Raw genomic sequence first — 20,381 nt, forward strand, 5'->3', positions numbered from 1 at the left:
AGTCTTACTATTGTCTTCTTGTTGGGATCTAACTAACCACTTTTAACATTTCCATTATTTTACATGTTAAAAAAGTAATTTTCAAAGTTTTACTGTGAATTCCCAGGACAAATGACATCTTTCAAGTTGCATACCATTGCAAAGCTTGGAAAATCAGGCTTTCAAAATCATTATGCTAATGGTATGATGATTGTAGAAATTCCTCACAAAATTTACTTTAATAAATAATACTGAAAATCCACATTTTCACCTTTTCTGCTCACTGACAGCATGGAAGCAAATTACTTTCACATGTAAACAATTTTCATACACTTTTTTTAGTAAATTACACACATGATTTTCCTAGATAGTTTTCATCTTGTTATTTGTACATGTAGGTAAGGCTGGGTTCTCCACAGTAAGAATCCTCCATGGAGTTCAGAAGAGTTATTAATCAAATTTCGTGAAGTTTTTTTTTCACATAATCATTGTATTTTGGACAGGACTCATCATGTGTATATTCTATTCTTGATAGAAATTTGTTTGGTTATTAGTTTATAAAGTTTTAAAGTTTTATTTGACAGAAGTTCACAGTTGAATATTTTTCATGCAACATAATTTTAAAGGAGCAAAGTAATAGAGAGTTGGAATATTTTGTGCTGAAGGTGCATCTGATTTAATAGACATACCAAAATGTTGAATCCACATCGACACATCAAAATATTAAAAGCCATTAACACTAAGTTTTGACTATCATGTAGATAAAACAAAATTAAAATGATGTAACAATGAGTAATTGAACCCATACTCAACAAGTGACTGATAGATTGATTTGCCTTGTCTATCTCTCCATCCAAAATTTGTCAATTATCTGGGCTCCAAATGATTGGATTTCCAATTTGGTATGAGGCTATATTTAGCACATGTTAGCAGCTTTGATTGCTGAATAATATCAAATTCCTGTTTTAGGGACTCTGCCATATTTTTATTCAAATTGCATGAAATTGTCATCCTGATACTTGGATTTGGTGGGATAAATTGAATGGTACATTGTACTAGTATATGATGGACTTGATAAAATAATTTAAGATAGTTTCAAATCATTGAAAATGATTGACATTGATTTTGGGGGTTACAGTCTTAACAGTTTTGAAACTAGGGGCAAAAAATAATCAATTTGTAAAATTAAACTAGTTTCAGCTTGTGGGTCTTTATGATATTGAACCCAACAAACATACTCAACTGTGATTGATTTTATGTGTTATGACCTAACTATTTTGGAATTCAGGGCTAAAAAGAACCAAAAAAGAAATGTTAATGGTTTGGTCCCTATGATGGTGCACAATAAGATTCCATGCCACAAAACAAGTTTCAGTTGATTACTTAAGTTATAAGCTTTATTGTTCAGGAATAGAGAACAAAAATGGACAAAACTTGATTATTTTACTACATTACTTATGTTCTTGTTAATGGATCCATATGAGTTTTTGTCACTAGGTTCCAAGGCTACCATGGATATATTGATTTTAGATGTGGCCCATTTTGGTTGCCATCTGATATCAACTTTCTATTTTGTGGGATTTCCACATTGAAAAGTATGCTTTGCAAGTTGAGGTAGATGTAGCCCAGTTTAAAAGCTGTTGCTATAGATCATGGGCCAGATAAAGAACCCCCACCCCCTAGAGAGTAATTTGCAGACCTTTACAGGTTGATAGGAACATAAATCCATGTGTTTGCCAAAAACATAAGTGCAATGTTGTCATGGAAACCATGGTTGAAAAGTATGCCACAAGGTCATTTCTTGGGAGGTTTAAGAAACGTTTTGCTTCTATGCCAGTAAAATTAATAATACTTTTTGGAAATAGTTTTCATATCAAAAGAGAGCTAATATATTCTCTACTCCTTTATTTGAAAATAGGTAATAAAATATTTGTGACCACAAAACTGAAAAAATAGGCAATTTTCATATTTTTGAAATTTAGCAATTATTTGTCATGTTCCCAAATATGATCACAATGTACAAATAGCAATTTTAAAATATAATTTTGACTATAAAGAGATATTTCTCAAATGAAGAGGATTATAAATTTGTATCATTAACATTTGATATTGAACAAAAATAAGTATTGAGTTTATCAGCTGTTTCATTTTCGTTATTTAACAATATATCATTAATTGCGCCTTTTAATGGGGTACGGTGGTAGAACTGGATAGTTTGCTTAAAAGCACTATTTCCAATACAACTTCTAGTACGATTTAGAAATAGTGCTCTTGATTCTCTGTCGAAGAGATCATTTGCATTTCTATATGTTTATATAAAATTGTTCATCGACCTGTTTTATCATTTGTTCACCTTGTTTCTTTGGTGTTGATACTTTAATTTGTTCATTTCAGTAGGAAGGTTTACTTTAGAAAAAATTTAAGAATCTGTCTTTTTTCACACTTCTTGTCTTATGTCAGAATTAAAGCATTGCTTGTTGTTTTAAGGGCATTAACTCTTGAAATGTACTCTTCAGTGCAATCAATTTGAATTATTGTTTCAAAACTGTCAGGAAAACTGTTTGAGATTGACTACATATGCTTCTAAAGTGATTTCAAGTATTGACGAAAAGTTTGAATTTTAACCAGATAAGTTACATGTATATTTGTTTATCAAAAGCTTATAATGTAGTACTTCTGCTTATAAAAATGTTTACAATGTACTACTGAAAAAAATCTTCAAACAGTTCAACATGTAAAATGAATAGAATCAAGTATTTCAAATTCTTTATTTTGAAAATGCCTAAATGTAAAAGCAGTTGTATATCCACTTCTTACACATGAAAAAAATATCATAAAACAGCACAATACATTTATCACAGTTTTTATAACAGTATATAATCAATAAAGGAAGAGAGACACACAATCTGCAATCAGAATTGCAAAGTCGAATACATGATTGTTAAATAGTTCAAGATTTTTATTAGAATTAATACCTAAGGTTACAAGATGTCCACTTCAGATATCTTATTTACTGCTGAATCTGAGGTAATTTTTCTTCAAAAGAATCATATGGTGGACAGATACTGTGGTACACAAAGAGATTATTCTAGAAAGCCACATTTAGCCAATGGTGGACTGATGCTGTGGTACACAAAGAGATTATTCTAGAAAGCCACATTTAGCCAATGGTGGACTGATGCTGTGGTACACAAAGGGATTATTCTAGAAAGCCACATTTAGCCAATGGTGGACTGATGCTGTGGTACACAAAGGGATTATTCTAGAAAGCCCCATTATGCCGAAATAAGTCATAAAACTTTTTTTGAGATGTGCTAGACACAGAGGAGACAAAGTTCCATAATTCAAATAACACTGAAATTATAACAAAATATACATATCTAAATACTGATCATTTTCTGTAAGTAACCATGGTTACCTAGTGATTGACCTGAAAGCAGAACACAAGACTCTCATCCTACAAACTTCAGTTGTTAATTTATGAAAAATAGAGCAGCACAATTTAACTTTACAATTCTTCACATTGTCTTTACACTAATACAATTTATAATCTCTAGAAAATAAAGACAATATCTTTTATCATTATATACCGGTAATAACAACCTTGTCACCTATACACACCTTGTTCGAAACTTGGATGAGAACCTATTGCCTTCTTTAAATAATCTTACACTAACAGGATTGATACATCAAATAAATATACTATGGCTTACAAATTGTTTTTATTTCAAATAGAAAGAAAAACATACTGGCATTCACTTTTATCAGGGATTCTTCCCTTAACCCTTTCAAAATATAATATGATTACTGTATAAGTAGATTGTATTGCATCATGAAGAATTATCACAGACAAGTTAGTACTATAAGTAATAAAAAAAAATATCTTAAAAAAATTTAAATAATACTTGTGAACAAGTCAGGTTACAATTGAAATTAATCTTGCTTGCATATATAACTGTAAAATGGAACATCAAGTCTTATGGCATAAAAATCTCACACAACAATATATAGCTGGCATAATCAGATCTTTTGCAACAAATCTAGCAAAAATTAACATACAAAACAATTAAAAACAGCCTTAAAATAACAATGATATTGAAACATGTGACTAAAACATTTGTTTTTGCTTCATGCAATGTGAATAAGTATTTGATTAACCATGTGAAGTGCTATTCAACTGATGTAAAATATATACTTAATCACAGAGACGTTTCCAGAACTAGCAACCCTCTACTTACATTGTTTTCTGTAAGAACACATAGAAGATGACTATATAAACTTTATAACTCCTATCACATACATGAAAAATTTTTAAAAGGTTCTGAGTGAATTTAGACCTGGACTTAATACTGATGAGATATAGAATTGAAGAAAAGATTAACAAGAAAAAAAGTCAAAGTCTAAACCATCAGTCTAGAACCCGGAATATATCGTGATTCGCTCCAAATATTAGATTCCCCGCAGTTTCTGACTTTGCGTTTACACTGACGACACCTGCTATATTTATCACATTGTTCATGAAGTAAGAGACTTGGACTAAGTGCATGTAATCTATCTTCCATCTCTTTTTCCTTCTTCTGCATGGCAGCGCCATTCCAGTTGCTTTCTAAGTCTTTTCTCTTTTCAAACCTACGTTTGAATTTGTATGCTCTGTCTTCCATGAGCCTGAAATGAAAATTCCAACGAATGTAAAACTCTTTCTACATCTATAAAGAATATCAATTAATTCACTTACAGTGAGTAATATAATTAACTGTTTGAGTAGGAGTTGGTCTTGAATGATGATCACATGAAGAGTTGAACTGACAATTGACTAAATTTTCTATCAACTTAGATTAAAATACTGTGAAAGTATTATTGTTCATGGGGTATCAATTTTCGTTTTTTTTATGGTAAGCCAAACCATGAAATTTGATTCCCAACAAAAAGGAAAATCCCATTGATATGTATACTGAAAACCTCAACACAAATTCAAGAATCCACTAACTTTTGTTTCTTCCCTATCCACGAAAATTGGAATCCATGAATTAAAGTACTTTTACAGTATCTATTGATAGAAAATTAAAATCTCCTTGTTAATTGTGCAACAAACCAAGGGAAGACCAACTCTACTCCTTAAGGTTATTGTTGCTGTTAACTTCAGTATGGAAAATCACAAATTTTCATTTATAAAAAAGCAGTACACATCACATCATTTATATAAGGATATCTAACAGAATGTAACCTGGTAAGTGTGGCAAATGTGTTGAACTCTCAAATAAGTACACATATACAGACAGTTTACATTAAAAAAAAACTAATTACATTCAGAGTTTTCTAAAATAATATGATCTAAGTGTTGGTTCAACCATCTGACCAAGTTTCATCAAAAGCCTACAAAGTAAATTTTCAATGCAGATATATAATAGGCACTGTTACACGAGTCAATATCAACCTCGTTTCAATACCCCAAAACCTATTATATGAGGCACTTCTTGCACATATTGCTGCCCCATCACGATTTAAACAAAAAATCAACAGTAAAACTTGTAATAAAAACTCATTAAAAACTACAGACCTACAAGACTTTCCCCTAAAAAGCAAATTCCATTACCAAAAGAGATTATTTCAATGGACAGCTATTTAGTTTCAAAAACATGATCTTACTCATTTCTTGTAGCCTTTAGTACATCCTCCTCCTCTCTTTGTTCCTGCAGCCTCTTAAGAATCTCCTCTCTCTTCTTCTGAGCCACCAAATCCTGTTGTTCCTTAAACAGCTCATATGCTCTACGTCTCCTTTCAGACATTTTCTCGTTGTTCATATCGTTCTTACCAAACACTTCATTGTCTGATTCTCTAGGTGGGACCTGGACAGGTTTAAATCTCAACTGAAAAAAGTGAGATAAACAATAAAATCAATTCTTCATGTCTGGGGATCCATTAAGGCAAGGGAAAGAAATTAAATCAATAGAAGTTTTACAAGTGAACAAAAAGAATATAATGGAAATCAAAAAGAAAAAGAAGTTACTGACTATTATTAATTACTTCCAAGTTTTGGTATTGATGAAAGGTATTGTTGTATTCAAATACTTTATCTATGGAAATTATTAGATATTCCCCATTTCCTCCAGGTGAAACATATTCAAGTTCCATTAAAAATAAAATAAATATCACAATGGAAGCCCTTCAGTTTCCTAATTGAATAAAAACATTATTTAACCAATAAATAAGTAAAATTACCCCACATTCAGAATGGAAAAAGGGATTTAAATTATTGATTTAAATTTTACAATTATGGTTTCACCACTAAGTAAACTAATAAATTTATCATATTGATAACTTCAGTAGCTGTATATAACTAAGTATAGGAGATACATTAGTAATCAATTACTGTTTATAACAACAAACTGTAGGTAGGTGTATCACCAAAACAATTATTTACATTCATTCATGCTTCATTGTAAATGCACAATTCATCCTTTCTTAATTTGAACAACTAGTAAGTGGTATATTTATTTCCTTATAGCTTCTTAGTTCATATTTTTTTCATGTGCCAATTTGTTTTCCATACAAACTAACACAACTAGCTTAAATCTTCAAGTAACAAAAACGTACATTGAATGATACCCTGCCATGTGGGACAAAACACTATGCACATAAAAAAATCATGACTATAAAAAGGGGAATGATAATTCATTCATTTACATTAAAAAATAAACAGAGAAACTTGGTATATAACTGTAAATAATTGTACGTAGTTGAGTATTAAATCATAGATATAAAAGAGAAACAGTGCATTTAATATATCCAGAATGATTCAGGATTATCTCCCCTGTACGAGCTCACTGTCTCTATTAAATATATCCAGAATGACTCAGGATTAGTCTCCCCTGTACCAGCTCACTATTTCACAAAAATGAATGATATAACACAAACTTACTGAAATACAAATCATTTTTTTTTTTTCTACAAAGACTTTAAACGCATGAAAAGTTTGTTCAAAATTCATCACAGGTTGTTCATTAAGAAGGAAAGAAGATGTCTCCCTTTACAACTTCTTTAACAAGAAGATGAAAAAAAATGTCATGCATGATAGAAAAAATAACAGATTTTCACTAATCTATATGTATATTCAATTATTCATACAAAAATGCATACAAGTCAAATGTAGAGAAAAAATATACATTTATTGAGTTGTTAGTACTAGTATACTGAATATGTTCTAGCATACTTTGGATAGAGAGTCCACAAGTACATACATAGCCAAAGGGAAATAATCCCAATTCTTATTCAATATATTTTAACAATTGTAGGACTGTAAAATTCATGAATGAACTGAAATGGATATTTTTGGAATTGAAACAAAGTACCAGTCCATATAAAATTCTGACAATGTCAATGGTAGTGGTGATTCATAGTTCAGAAAAACCCACCAAACTAACTATGCTTTTTCAGTCTGCACAAGCCATATTCTTACTTAACTATAGTCCTTCTGGTAAATAGATCTGTATTTTTGAGAAAAAACATACATTATTCTCGCACTAAAATCAACCAAATCAAGAATGATAAGTTTTTTAAATTGCCAACTTCAAACACAATCTATATAATTTTTATCTCAAATGACAAACTAAGATTGGTTACGTGGTCTGTATCTGTTTCTGAATAAAAATGAATATGGTGGGTTTTTGAAATGTCTGAATCATTTCCTGTCAGATTTTTATAAAGGCAGCTACTTAAATGTATTAATGGAAAACATAAGCAATGATGCAAGTATAAAAAATGCATGAATGAAATACAGATAAAATATCAAGATAGAATCAAAAGGATATTCAAAACCAGATACAAGTAACCGATTCATGAAAGAAGATATCAATGATGTATCAAAAGTTTACCCTGACTGTTGGTCTTAATCTGGTTGAGTTGCCAGAATCAGAGAAGGGGCGAAGTACTTTAGGTATCATAGGTAATGAGAATGTGCTAGCACTCTTAGCTGGGTGTTGCCTGCCCAAACAGGCATCAGCTGTAGGAAGTCTAGGTGGATCTGGACGAAAGATCATTGAAGGAGGCTCAGGAGTTCTCAGAAGTCCATCTGACTTTCGGAACAAATCACGCAGACGTATCTGTGGTAAAAACGGTACAGGAAAGAGAAGAAAAGAAGATGTTAAAAGATAATGCAGAGGGATTACAGATAGATAATAGACAGAAGATATGAAAAGAAGACATTGGTAAAAAATATCTAATGAGATTTTCAGTATGAAAAGAAGAAAGAATACCTATTGTTATGACAGAATGTTTTTGATCATCTCATACAACCCACTTACCTGTTTGAGGCCATGTAGGACAGTTTTTATCATATGTAAGTGCACTAAATGTATGCCTAATTGTATTAATGATATGCATGGGCAATAAAAAAGCATGGTATAGTATATGGTAAATTAACTTCCCATTGCAATGCCTTCCAAAAACAGCTATTGTAATGTAGTGATAATTTATTTTGAATTAAAAGCAACAGCAAAATTATTAAATTGTTCATAATAATAAAGCTTTAATATAAATAAATATGTCCAGTAAAGCATTCAGCAAGTAATTTTGTAACTTCTTAAGAATACAATACTGAACTAATGTATTTAAAGGAGTTATCTTTTAATGGTTAGAATCTTAAAAGTTGACAAGTTAATAGTTCACTATCTTAAAAAAATAAATAAAAAAAAAAAAAAACAAAACAAAACAACAACAAAAAAAAAAACAACAGCAACAAACAAAAAACCAACAAATAAACAAGAAAAAACCCCAAAATTCATGACTGATTTGGAACCAAAATACTTGTGAACTTTTATTCAATTATTGACAGTGTGTAAAATTAACTTTTCACAAATCAAAAACTAGAAAAATATAACATTTATAAAAACCAAAATAAAGTTGAATTGTCATAGCCATTGTTTATTTGCATATTTAATATTCACACACTAAAAATAATGCTTTTAACTCGAGTATTAAAATGAATATTGTAATAAATGAACATGCTACAAATAAAAAGAATGATCTTACAATTAACTGATGCTGTGAAACAGAAATACATCCTAGGTAGTGAGGGTAAGATGTGAAATTTTAGACAATAGGAGAAAAAAAACATCTAGGTTCATACTGACTTACTGGAACTTTGATAAAATGATGGAAAACCAAATGTACTACATTTGTATTTGTCATAAATCACAGATTACAGATGTGAAATGTATAAATTCTCATGTTACATAAATATAAATGCTTATCAATCTTGAATAACTGAAATGGGAAGGGAAACCCACAGAAATAGACTTGTTGTTATCAGTGATCTTGAAGTTTTACTAGATGTAAAATATGAAAATAATGATGTGAAGTAATGTTGAATCAGGTGAAAATCACACAACACAACAAATAAAACAGTAATCTCCCTTTATAGCACTATATAATGTAAAGGATTCATGGTAAAAATGCAGATAATAGAACATTTACCTTTAATATAATTTTGTAGATTATCTCCCCTATATGAATTACCATATTTGTATTTTTGAAAATGACTGACAACTGAAAAAATAAATGTACTATTTTAAACTTTATTCCATAGTTCATGTTTGACAGATTTTTACCATGAATCTTTCATAACAGGTTTTGGGAGAAAGTTGGCAGTGTTTACAAATGAATTTAAATCATCATTTTACCTGAGCCTCTAATGCATTCTTGTACATATCCTGTTGTTCATATTTATCCCTCAAAAACTGTTCTCTTTGTTTGGCTAGACTGAAATAATATAAACAGCATTCTTATAAATATGTCAGAATGCAGTTGAACATATGCTATCCAGTTATATATCAGTTACATTGCCTTAGTCAAGCATCATGGTGACATTAAGTGAACTCAATACCGACTGCAGAAAAAATACAAAAAAAAAAAAGAAAAACAAACAAAGGAACTCAAAAGTTACAATAATCTTACTCTTCAGCCAGTTGAACTTGTTCTAATCTTTCTAAGAATTCCTCATCAGCTCTTCTCTTCTTCTTTGATTCATCTTTCACTTCAACCTGAAGGAAGTAGACAAGTTATTTTTTTTAATTTGTAGTATTTCATACTTAACATTTGTGAAGTACATTAATCTACATTTGATCAGCAATTGGCAATATTCACAAGATCTAATAACAAAAAGAATAGAAATAATATTAAAAATTTGAAAAAAAAAAAAAATCGTCTTAGTAGATATCTAAACATTTTTTTCCTCATGCCTGATATTTCAGAACTAAGGCCATGGTTGTGACATTGATTAGCTTTTGCCAAAGACAATGATACATTTTAAGTGTCAAGAACATTGATACATTCTTTATTGTAGCATTACTGTTATTTAAGAAATAATACATGGAGGGGTAGATTTGTACTCATTTTAACATGTGTACGACATTTACATTCGATTATTTAACACCAAGCAATAGCGAGGTATTAAATGTGAATATAAAATTGTGACAAACATTTCCCTAGGCGTAGCCAAAATAAAGGCTGTTCAGTTTTACCTCCCTTGTATGGAAGTTGGATTAAATTTGTATATCTATGTCATCGTATGTGTTAAATGTGTGTATTTAAATAATAGATTTCAATTAGCTGACATCTCAGTTGTTAAATCATTGCATAAATGTTTTTAAATGAGTGTTTTGTCTCAAAGCGACAGCAAAAGAAAAGAGACAGTGCACAGGTGCTAATGATGGGGTTGTACCAACATATACTGTTTGACTGTATGAAGATTTCATATTAGAAAAGGAATTATATCTACCATACTAATACAACATTAGTAGTTACAGTGAACTATGTTTGATGATGTTAATTGAAACCCTCAAATTTTAAATGCATACAAAGATGTTATTTTCAATATTTTAATTGTTATTTTTCTATGTATTCAACAATGGCATAACAAAAGAAATCATTCTACAGCATGACTAGAAGGATTCTTTTTAAAATATAAAACTTTGACAGTGGGGGAGGTGAGGGAAGCCATTGAAAAGTTTTTTTTTCAAAGATTTATTTTTTAAGCCTCTGTCTATATCTGCATGCATTTCAGCAATTGGTTTAAAAATAGTATAAAACTGACCTGCTGGGCTAGGTCCTTAGAGTATTCTTCTTGTTTAAAAATCCTAGGTGGAGTCAGAGGACGTCTTTGGAAAATATAAGATCTCTGAAACACAAACAGAAAAAAATATATGTATAATCTACAATCAAATGGTGATGTATGAATATCGCAGACAATATGAAAAATAAGCAAATTCTCAAGTTATCTACATACCTAGTGAACTGATAATAATACACCATCAAAGCAGAGTTTACTTACATGGAAATCTGTTTCTCTGGTCTTTTTCTGTGTGTTTACTGCCTCAGCAACACCTAGATTGAAAGCAGCCATCTTCTGTAAGTTGTGTCTCTTGGCTAAATTATTTTCCTGTAAAAATAAAACACTAATTGATAACAAATTGTGTGCTGATGCAATCTACATGTCCAATTCTCAGTTTAACAGACATGTATTAAACATTGCAAAGTATCAAGAAAACTTTTGAAACTTAAAATGCTTTATGTGACCCACTGTAAAATTTACTCCAATTGGAGGAAATACAACAGCCTTTTTCCAGTCTAAACCATGAACATGAAAATCCTTAAATCTTGACATCTTTCGTGCAATGATGGAAACACAAATTTCCTGACTGGTTACGGTCTTTAGTTACCAGGGAGATATAAATAAATTACTACCTATTGCATTAATTAATCCATTAGTATATGTGTTCTCTAATTGATTCTTTTTTATGACTCATTTGAGAGCTAATTTCTCCAACAATATAGTAATGCTTTGGAGTTCATGAAAATTATTTTTGCAGCTTTATTTCAGATCCATAATACTGACCCTAAACAGTCCCTATAATATGAAACCCAACTCCTAAACAGTCACTCCTTATCCCTATTTTATCTTCGAAGATCGCATGATTTAAGCAATTAAGTTATGGTAATCATCTTAAACAGATTTTCTTATAATCTGAATGATCAATGTAAGTCTGTTAATTATGCATGAAATAGTTTCTATACCATGCTGACTTGTGGAAGGTCAATGATACATGTATTTTGTAATTTTTGTCTACCAAAGCTGAGAGTTCTTTTCAAATATTGTTTTATTCCAATTAGAATGCAACCTAATCACAATATCCAATACATAAGAAATATCAATGATAAGAAAGAAAATGAAAATACATTTCCTTTGCATTCTGCAATGAAAAATAAAAAAGATTTATCTCCCTTTCATCAATATATGATAGTCATAAAATAATGAATCTGTGATGAGTTTTGTCAGTAGAACCTCTGCACGTCCATAATAAAAGTTTCCATATTACTTAATAATGTTTCTTAAATATTGGTAAATGTATATTCTTCTTCAGGGATGAGTGGTTTTAATTATTTCTCTACTTGAGATGGTAAAATCTTACCAATGAGAGAAAAGATTTTTATTAAGAATAGGCTGAAGGAGAATCCTTTTCTCCCATGAAATCTGTAGAAAACTAGGAAAATGTAGAATGGTGGAAAATATCTTGCAGAAGTTTTATCATTGATTGGTTAAAAAGTCATGTGCATTTTTTATCACTGGTTTAGAATGGAAGAAATCTTGTACTTTACATGGACTTTAGTGAGGCAACTTTTTTATTACAATAGTTAATCTCAAAGATTGTGTACTTAGTGACTTGTTTAGGATGCATCCCAACGTGATTTCCTATCTTTGAAGTATTTCCAATTACAAAACCATACCTGTTCCTCCAATGTCTCTTCAGCATCTTTCATTTGCTGAAACTGTGTTAACAATTTGTCCTCGTCCTCTTCTCTCCTCTTGCGCTCTTCATTAAAGGAGACAGGAATGTTACGACGAGCTCTCTGGTGACACAGGTAACAAAGTTCCTGGCCAGCATTAGGATGACCACATGCAGAGCCTGGTGGTGTTGGAGGTTTAGGGCCAGTAGGGGCTGTAGGTTTAAATTTAACATGTTCAGCACTCTGTGACCTCTCGAAGTTCATTAGTTTAGGTGAAGGCGGCTTTGCCATTCCAACACTATATGAATAAAAACAAAAAGAAATCTAAATGAATAATGTAAGGCAAGTGTAACTTGTAAGAGGACAAAATCAAGCCTTTTACTGTTTTACATCATTTCCATAAACCTTAAAGATGTAAGCTTCAAATACAGTTAAAGATGATAGAGAAACTAGTAAAGACCCTTACTACTGAGTACCGGTATAAGGTCTTCATCATTGAAAAAATACAAGTACTAGTACAACAGGAAAATGAGATACATTATATATTCACTTAATATAAGGATTTTATATGTTTTAGTGAAGCAAGTATTTTCAAGAAAAGTACTCATATTCAGTGAATAGCTCCCCTTCAAGCTAGAAGGCATTGTTTTTCTTTTAGTAGGCAGACAAAATCATGATAAAAAGAATGGTTGAATTACAAGTAGGGATTATTTTCATTGATTTTATAACATAGCCATGAGAATTTTTTTTAATAAGGAAAGTACAAATGAATATCATTAGTAGAGCTAGAAACCAGAGTAAATTGTGCCTTTTTTTCCATATGGTGATAATTGATGTATCTGAGTGCAAACAAAAAAATTTCCAAATGATATTTCACTCTTCTGTATATATAAAAATTTGCCAGTAAAATTCTAAGCTATTGTAACATTCACTGTGTTCCAAAAGAAATTACATGTCATGCATCAAACAAAACAACAAATAAACATATCCTTGTGAAAACAAGATATCCAGACACACCATGCAGTTCTATATATTACCTAGGTATATGACTAGAACCATATACTTGTGAAAACAAGATATCCAGACACACCACACAGTTCTATATATTACCTAGGTATATGACTAGAACCATATCCTTGTGAAAACAAGATATCCAGACACACCATACAGTTCTATATATTACCTAGGTATATGATTAGAATCATATCCTTGTGAAAACAAGATATCCAGACACACCATGCAGTTCTATATATTACCTAAGTATATCACTAGAATCATTGTGGTATAAAGTTTTACTTCTATGTATTGACTTTCCTCTTATATGACTGTAATTATATAGTGATTACTTTTCATTTCATCAACATTTTTTTTCTTACAACAGCCAGGAAATCCTACATTAATTCACCATCAACTACAGAAAAAAAATGTTTCCACGACAACCAATGGCCTCAACATTAACTTAAATACTAGTACAAAAATGTTTCCATTGAATATAGATTTTAGCACGAAATCACATTATTTGTTCAAATGTGGACATATTTATATATTTTCAGAATGAGGCTTAATGAAATACAATGTACCCATGACTGTACAAAGGCAGGTCATGCAAAAATAGATTGAGTATGAATCAATGTACTTACGCTTCAGAAAGATCTTTGAGTGGGTTAGGACTGGACTTAGCTAGGTTATGTGTGGATGGTGCAGAATGAGGTGTACGGGTAGACAGAACCAAATCATCCAGCAAACTCACTCCAGTAGCTTTAGCCATTGGCATTGCCATCCTAGATCCTGATCTGCTAGGAGCAACAGGTGGCTTTTTCAAATCTGTAGAATAAACAAAACATTGTGTTTCAATGTTCAAAATAACTCTTAAAAAAAAACGAAAGAATCTTCAATAAGCAGTACAGGATAGTCTACCAGCAAAAAACAATGATCTAAACCTTGCTTGAAAGAAATAACAAACAACAAATGTGTCAAGTCCAATCATTGCAATCAAAACATACTGCTTCTTAATACACACATCTTAATTTACAGATGCAATACAAGTTCAAATAAGGAACATATGTTCAACAAAGGTGACTATTATGAGTAGGAATAAAAGAAGTAGGTTTTTCTAGACTAGTAGTATTAATCAGTAGGAAGAAGTAAAGCATTGGTCAACAAAGCTATATTTCTAAATAAATGTGAGATGGAAATTTGCAATATGATTCACTCTATGTTTCTGTATTATTTTACAAATTCCGACAATAATTTAAAAAAAAAATCATTATTAAATTTACCACATTTCTGAAAAAGTTTCTTATAGTAGTAGTCAGAAATACAAGATGGTATGTGAGAAGAAACATGATGGTGTTATTAGTTCAATAATAGAAAAGGATTAAACATCTTTGTCCAAAGGGAGATACAGATTACTAAGTCTTTTTAAATTTCTTAATCAATTTCTTCAGGATTTTAGTTGTAATTTTGTAAATGTTTTCATTTGCCTGTTCATTTAAATATAGAAGTTAAAGGTTCACCAGATGTGTTGCCCTTTAATATTATGGACAAGACATGAAAGGACTGACAGAAAAAAAAATCAGAAAAAAATTGTAATTGTATAAGTGTCAGAAAAATTACAAATAATATAATCATAACTGTTACTAAAATATAACTATTTATAAAAATTGGTTTCAACTCACATGTTCTTCTAGAAGTTCCAAACATTTTGACAATTATGAACTAAAAGTCACCAACTAATTATTCTTGAATTTAGGGGACAATAATATATTCATATAACCATGCCAACATATGTCCTATCAAATATTAATAAGACTTTAACAGTGTGTAACCTCTACAGTTCAGGCTTCCATAATCAAAGAATGTTTGAAGTCCTAGGAGGTAAATACAGCAATGCAGTCTATAGTTTTAATATTTAATGAAACACATTTTAAGGTTCTATAAGTTAGGAAATAAACGTTATGGGCAATGAATTTAAAAAAAAACTATTAAAATACATATTTTTCTGCTTATTTGAATGCTGCCCAGTCCACAAATACTATAATAACTGCACTTGATACAATACCCCAACTCCCTGCCTTCATGGTATTGTAGAGAGGGAATTCCAATGAAAATTTAAATGGGCACTATCAAAAATGTATCATTAAGATCAATAGGAAAATATACAATAGTTTAATCATAATTAATTCACATTAGAATCTGCATTATTTACAAATACATTAGCTGATTATAATTCATATTTTGTTCTGCATTTATGTATGCATCAAAGCATATTGTCTTTTTTTTTTTTATAAATAGACATGTTGCTTGGAAATGAGGTTCTTTTTCATAAAGAGCAGAGTACCTATAAGGCAATGGATATACTGCTTCTTAGGAAGTATGCTCAAAAAGTTTCAATATAAATAAACAGAAAACAAAGAATTAATATGCCTTTATGTAAGCTATGAATTGTTTCTTCACAATCAAATACATATACATATATTGATGTCCCATAAATATTTTAAGGTTAAAAATATATAAATTTAAAAGGTTTAGACAATAGACACACTTAACACTTATACAAGCCAAATTTTTCCTGGACATGACATTATTAGAAAGTTTGGGTTTCCCAAAGGTATTGGCAATATTAACTTTACATTAAGGTCTTCATTCCATATTCAGAATCATGTTAGTACCTTATTATATATTCATGATAACAATCATCTAAACAAATTAATTATACAGATCAATAGAACAATTGTTTGTTAGCAAGCCAACCACAGGTTTTTATCAATTATTCTATCTGGGATGATATTTGTTTTGCTGAACTACATTTCTAAATTTAAAGAAACAAAAAGTTCCATTCAAAAGTGATCTTGGTCCAAACAAATAATGTGCATAGACATTCAATGGTTTCCAGCTAGATTCAATAATGCAGTTACATAGAAAACAAGTATTAGTTTGATCCGAGAATAAACTTTTTAAAAAGATTGGCACCAGTTATTTAAGGTGATTGATCAGTCTTTAACAACAGGACATACTTGGAAAATATTATAATAATACAACATCTACACACATGATAAGCAGAAACTTTTATGAGCCAATCATTAAACATGTAATGTTATGACAACTGAAATGTTAAAGAAAGTGACAAGAAGATCTGTGAGTAAAACAGATGTTTACAGATAGTTTAACCAAGTGCACACATGAAGGGAGAAGCAGTACTGGTAGTCCTGTTACAAAGGTCTAAAAGTTTGGATAGACTCGCTTGAACTGTTCTATGATTATAATCCTTAAACCACAGGTTATGGATATATGAATAAAAGAACAAAAAAGCAGGCATTAGAAAATTTTATTAACTTGAAAGGTGCTATTGCATTTACCAAAAGGTTTTAGAATGTATTTCTTTCATATAGATTCTGTATCATATTTAAGGACAGTCATATAAGGTCAAGGTGAGAAATATTGGGTTGAGGCAACTTCCATTATGACTAATCAAGGGCCGTCACAAATTGTTAAAAAAACATTACACAGGTCCTAAATGAAAAAACAACCAAAATTCTATGTCACTTCTACTTATCAGTAAAATAACAAATAAACTATAGTTACTTATAGCAAAAAATGATATCCAATACAATGAGGAAAGCAAAGCTTCAAGGGGTGCTGTACATATGATAAAAAAAATGTCAGTAAATAATAAAACAAGGAACCAGAACCAATGAATACACATTTGTAATATAACAGAAATTAGAGACTGAAAATTAGATAAACACATATCAATTATTGCTAAATTAAAATATATTGTAGCATGCATTAATTTGTGAATTGAACACACTGAGTTTTGCCATACTTACGATCATCAATAGCCGGGAAAATGCCATCTATTATTCCATAAAAAGCACCAAGTTAATTTCTTTTATTAAAATGATAACAAGAGGTTCCAAGGAGCATGAATAGCTCATCTGATTAAAGTTTTGCCTCCCAAAGACAATTACTCTTACGAGAAGTTGTCTGACAATTTCGACTTAATGAACACTTAGGTAGGACTTATCATAAGGATCATTTCATCAATTGAAAGTTTCTTTCTATTTATCATAGTTTTCAAGATATTGGCTTGAAACTCTAAAAACATTTTAAAATGAAAATTTGACCACGTATAGATCTCTTCGTCATTTTTATGAGCAACTCGGCGGATGTTTCTAGAAAAGCACAGGAAGCTTACCCTACCGGTGCAGCTGGTCCATGCTCCCAGTTTTTAGGAGTCCAAGTTGCTCATTTACTTTTGTTGCTTTGTATGTATGATTTTAGTTACTTTGTGTTCTTTGTTGTGTATGTCTGTTTTCCATGTCTGGTCTTTGTCCCTGGATTGCATTCTTTTGATTACCACTGTGACCTTGATTCCCTTGATTACTCTCTAACGGTTTTGGAGAAATATACAAAAAACTACAGTCTGACCACTATGTTCTATTTTTAGTTACAGCGGCCATTATTTTCTATGGATCAAAAATTCCCATATCAGTTCTATGCAGGATACCCCAAGGAACATTCATGCCAAGTTCTAATTGGTCAAATTGTGTCAGAGGAGATGGTTTTGAATAATTGTTAATGACGACAGATGACAACAATGACGGACACCAAATGACGGCAATAGCTTACATGGCCTCTGCCTAGGTGAGCTACAAAAGCATAAAAAGCTCAAAATATCTTTCTTTAAGCTTAGGGTATTTAGAGCCCTGCAGCTTAAAATATCCGCCTTGTGATTAATTGCCTACTCTGTTTTACACTAATGCTAAAAGTTTTTCATAAAAATTATTTCTTAAAATAGCTACTTAGTCATGCAAACTGCAGGCATAGCATTAGCAAGCAATCTTTTCATTTCTTAAAAGGTAATGACAAAACAGCTAACATTGAATGATTAATTGGTACAATACATACAACATACAGTTTAAGAAGACAACACTGACCATGGGTCAAATTTTCAACAAAGAATGATGAAAAATCCTTTTAAATTTCAGTTATAGAATTGCTAAATAATATTTACTGTGTATACATTGTATATATAATAATTTCTAGACAGTACTTAACCTTAAACAACAAATCATTTATAGATAAGGCCTTTACTACCATCATAAAACCTATTTTTGTCAAAAATCATCTGAACAATCATAATAAAGATAAAAAGTAATTTGATCTCATTTGTAGCTTCTGACTTCACCCACAATATAGGGAATGAAATGAATAAGAAATAAATGCATTTGGAAGAGTTTATAGGTTAATCTCAGTGGTAAAATTTAGAAGAAAAAAAAAACACTAAACACTTCTGTCTTTCATGCAGCTCAGTAGCTGGCTTAAACCCAAAAACTCTACATAACTATTTCTATTACCAACTGACAAAGCAGTCATTCACAAACAATGGAAAACAGCACACAAGGAAACCCTAGAGGACTTCTAAACACACACATGCATAAATCAAGACAATTAAAAACATACCTTCCACTGTCTCAGTTGGTGGAGCAATATTGACAGGACCATATTCCCCAGGGAGGGGTTGATCTAGCCCCTCCCCTCTGAATTCTATATGTCTTATGGCAGCATTGGTAGCTACATCCCCAACATCTACTCCCTCCATGCCTTCCTCTGTTATATCAGGTTGACGTGTAAATATAGCCTCGCCTTGCTGATCTGTGATCATGATATCAGGCTGGACCGGTTCTTCCTCCTGCTCAGTAACAGGGGCCAGTCCACTAGTTGCTATATTGGAGCTAGATATTCTAGAAGAAACACAAGAATTCATATTACTGTAAGGAAAGAATGGCAAGACGGAAAAAGTAACTACAGGATAAGCAATTGGCAAAATCATTCAAATAAAATAGAACTAACAACATATATAAAGTTATGAAGTAGAGGAAAATGTGAATTAATGGAAGTCAATATTGCATATGTTACTCTTGGAATTAATAATGGCTGAAAACATAAATGCTCTTCTTGAGTGTGTTTAGAAAACACTCATATCATATGTTGTTTTGAGATGACTTGGTACAATAAATCTTTAAAAAGAATACAAGGTCCATAACTCAGACATAAACAAAAGCGTTTCATTATTTTCTTCATGTTTTATGTTTTATGAATGAATTAAAGTTTTTTATTACTTCTTTTCAAATGAGCTATTTCTCATGAATTATTTTAACAAAGCAGTGGATTAACCAATATGTTCCTTTTCTAATAAATCATGATATTTCACATGTGAAATTATTTCAGTATTTCAAATTCACTCTTAGACTTCGCCCTGCCAAAATGTTACAACACTGTTCTCTTGTGATAATATTTTATAAGGAAATTTATACAATAAACAGTACTTGTGCATAGAACTTGTTTAGTGCAGCATTAAAACTTGACATACTTCCACATTGTGACATTAATTCAGCTATTCCCTTATTCCAGTAAATAAACCTATATATCATGTCCACATATACTCCCTCTGTGTACTTACTTAGGTAGGATGACTGTGGCACTGGATCCACATCTGGATGATATCAATCTATCTGACATGACAGAGTCTACTGTACCTGGTCGCTGTGGAAACAGATACAAATATTTTATTCAGTATGATGTAACCATAAGGTAAATTTTCTGTACTTAGACAGAAA

At 30.9% G+C, this 20,381-nt stretch overlaps 1 protein-coding gene across 7 annotated transcripts in view; it reads right to left on the bottom strand.

Moving 5' to 3' along the window:
• Nucleotides 1-2,730: 2,730 nt before the first annotated feature.
• LOC148615022 (coiled-coil domain-containing protein 81-like) overlaps nucleotides 2,731-20,381 on the bottom strand; it is a 29,088-nt gene continuing 11,437 nt past the window's right edge. Inside the window, exons 5-17 of one of the 7 annotated variants that reach the window (XM_088589610.1) lie at nucleotides 20,225-20,307; nucleotides 19,225-19,505; nucleotides 17,589-17,615; nucleotides 14,400-14,583; nucleotides 14,016-14,084; nucleotides 12,760-13,057; nucleotides 11,306-11,413; nucleotides 11,069-11,152; nucleotides 9,931-10,016; nucleotides 9,657-9,735; nucleotides 7,851-8,078; nucleotides 5,626-5,846; nucleotides 2,731-4,644 (exon numbers count right to left, since the gene is read on the bottom strand). In XM_088589610.1, the coding sequence (XP_088445736.1) occupies nucleotides 4,380-4,644; nucleotides 5,626-5,846; nucleotides 7,851-8,078; nucleotides 9,657-9,735; nucleotides 9,931-10,016; nucleotides 11,069-11,152; nucleotides 11,306-11,413; nucleotides 12,760-13,057; nucleotides 14,016-14,084; nucleotides 14,400-14,583; nucleotides 17,589-17,615; nucleotides 19,225-19,505; nucleotides 20,225-20,307 (2,013 nt within the window). In that variant the 3' untranslated portion in view covers nucleotides 2,731-4,379. Of the gene's footprint in view, nucleotides 4,645-5,625; nucleotides 5,847-7,850; nucleotides 8,079-9,006; nucleotides 9,019-9,656; nucleotides 9,736-9,930; nucleotides 10,017-11,068; nucleotides 11,153-11,305; nucleotides 11,414-12,759; nucleotides 13,058-14,015; nucleotides 14,085-14,399; nucleotides 14,584-17,588; nucleotides 17,616-19,224; nucleotides 19,506-20,224; nucleotides 20,308-20,381 lie in introns of all 7 variants that reach the window. The other 6 variants (XM_088589614.1, XM_088589611.1, XM_088589612.1 and 3 more) reach the window with 6 other exon arrangements.

Source organism: Perna viridis, chromosome 6 (assembly GCF_037379345.1).
Source record: "Perna viridis isolate PV_CMFRI_1.1 ecotype Kerala chromosome 6, ASM3737934v1, whole genome shotgun sequence".
Classification (NCBI taxonomy): domain Eukaryota; kingdom Metazoa; phylum Mollusca; class Bivalvia; order Mytilida; family Mytilidae; genus Perna; species Perna viridis.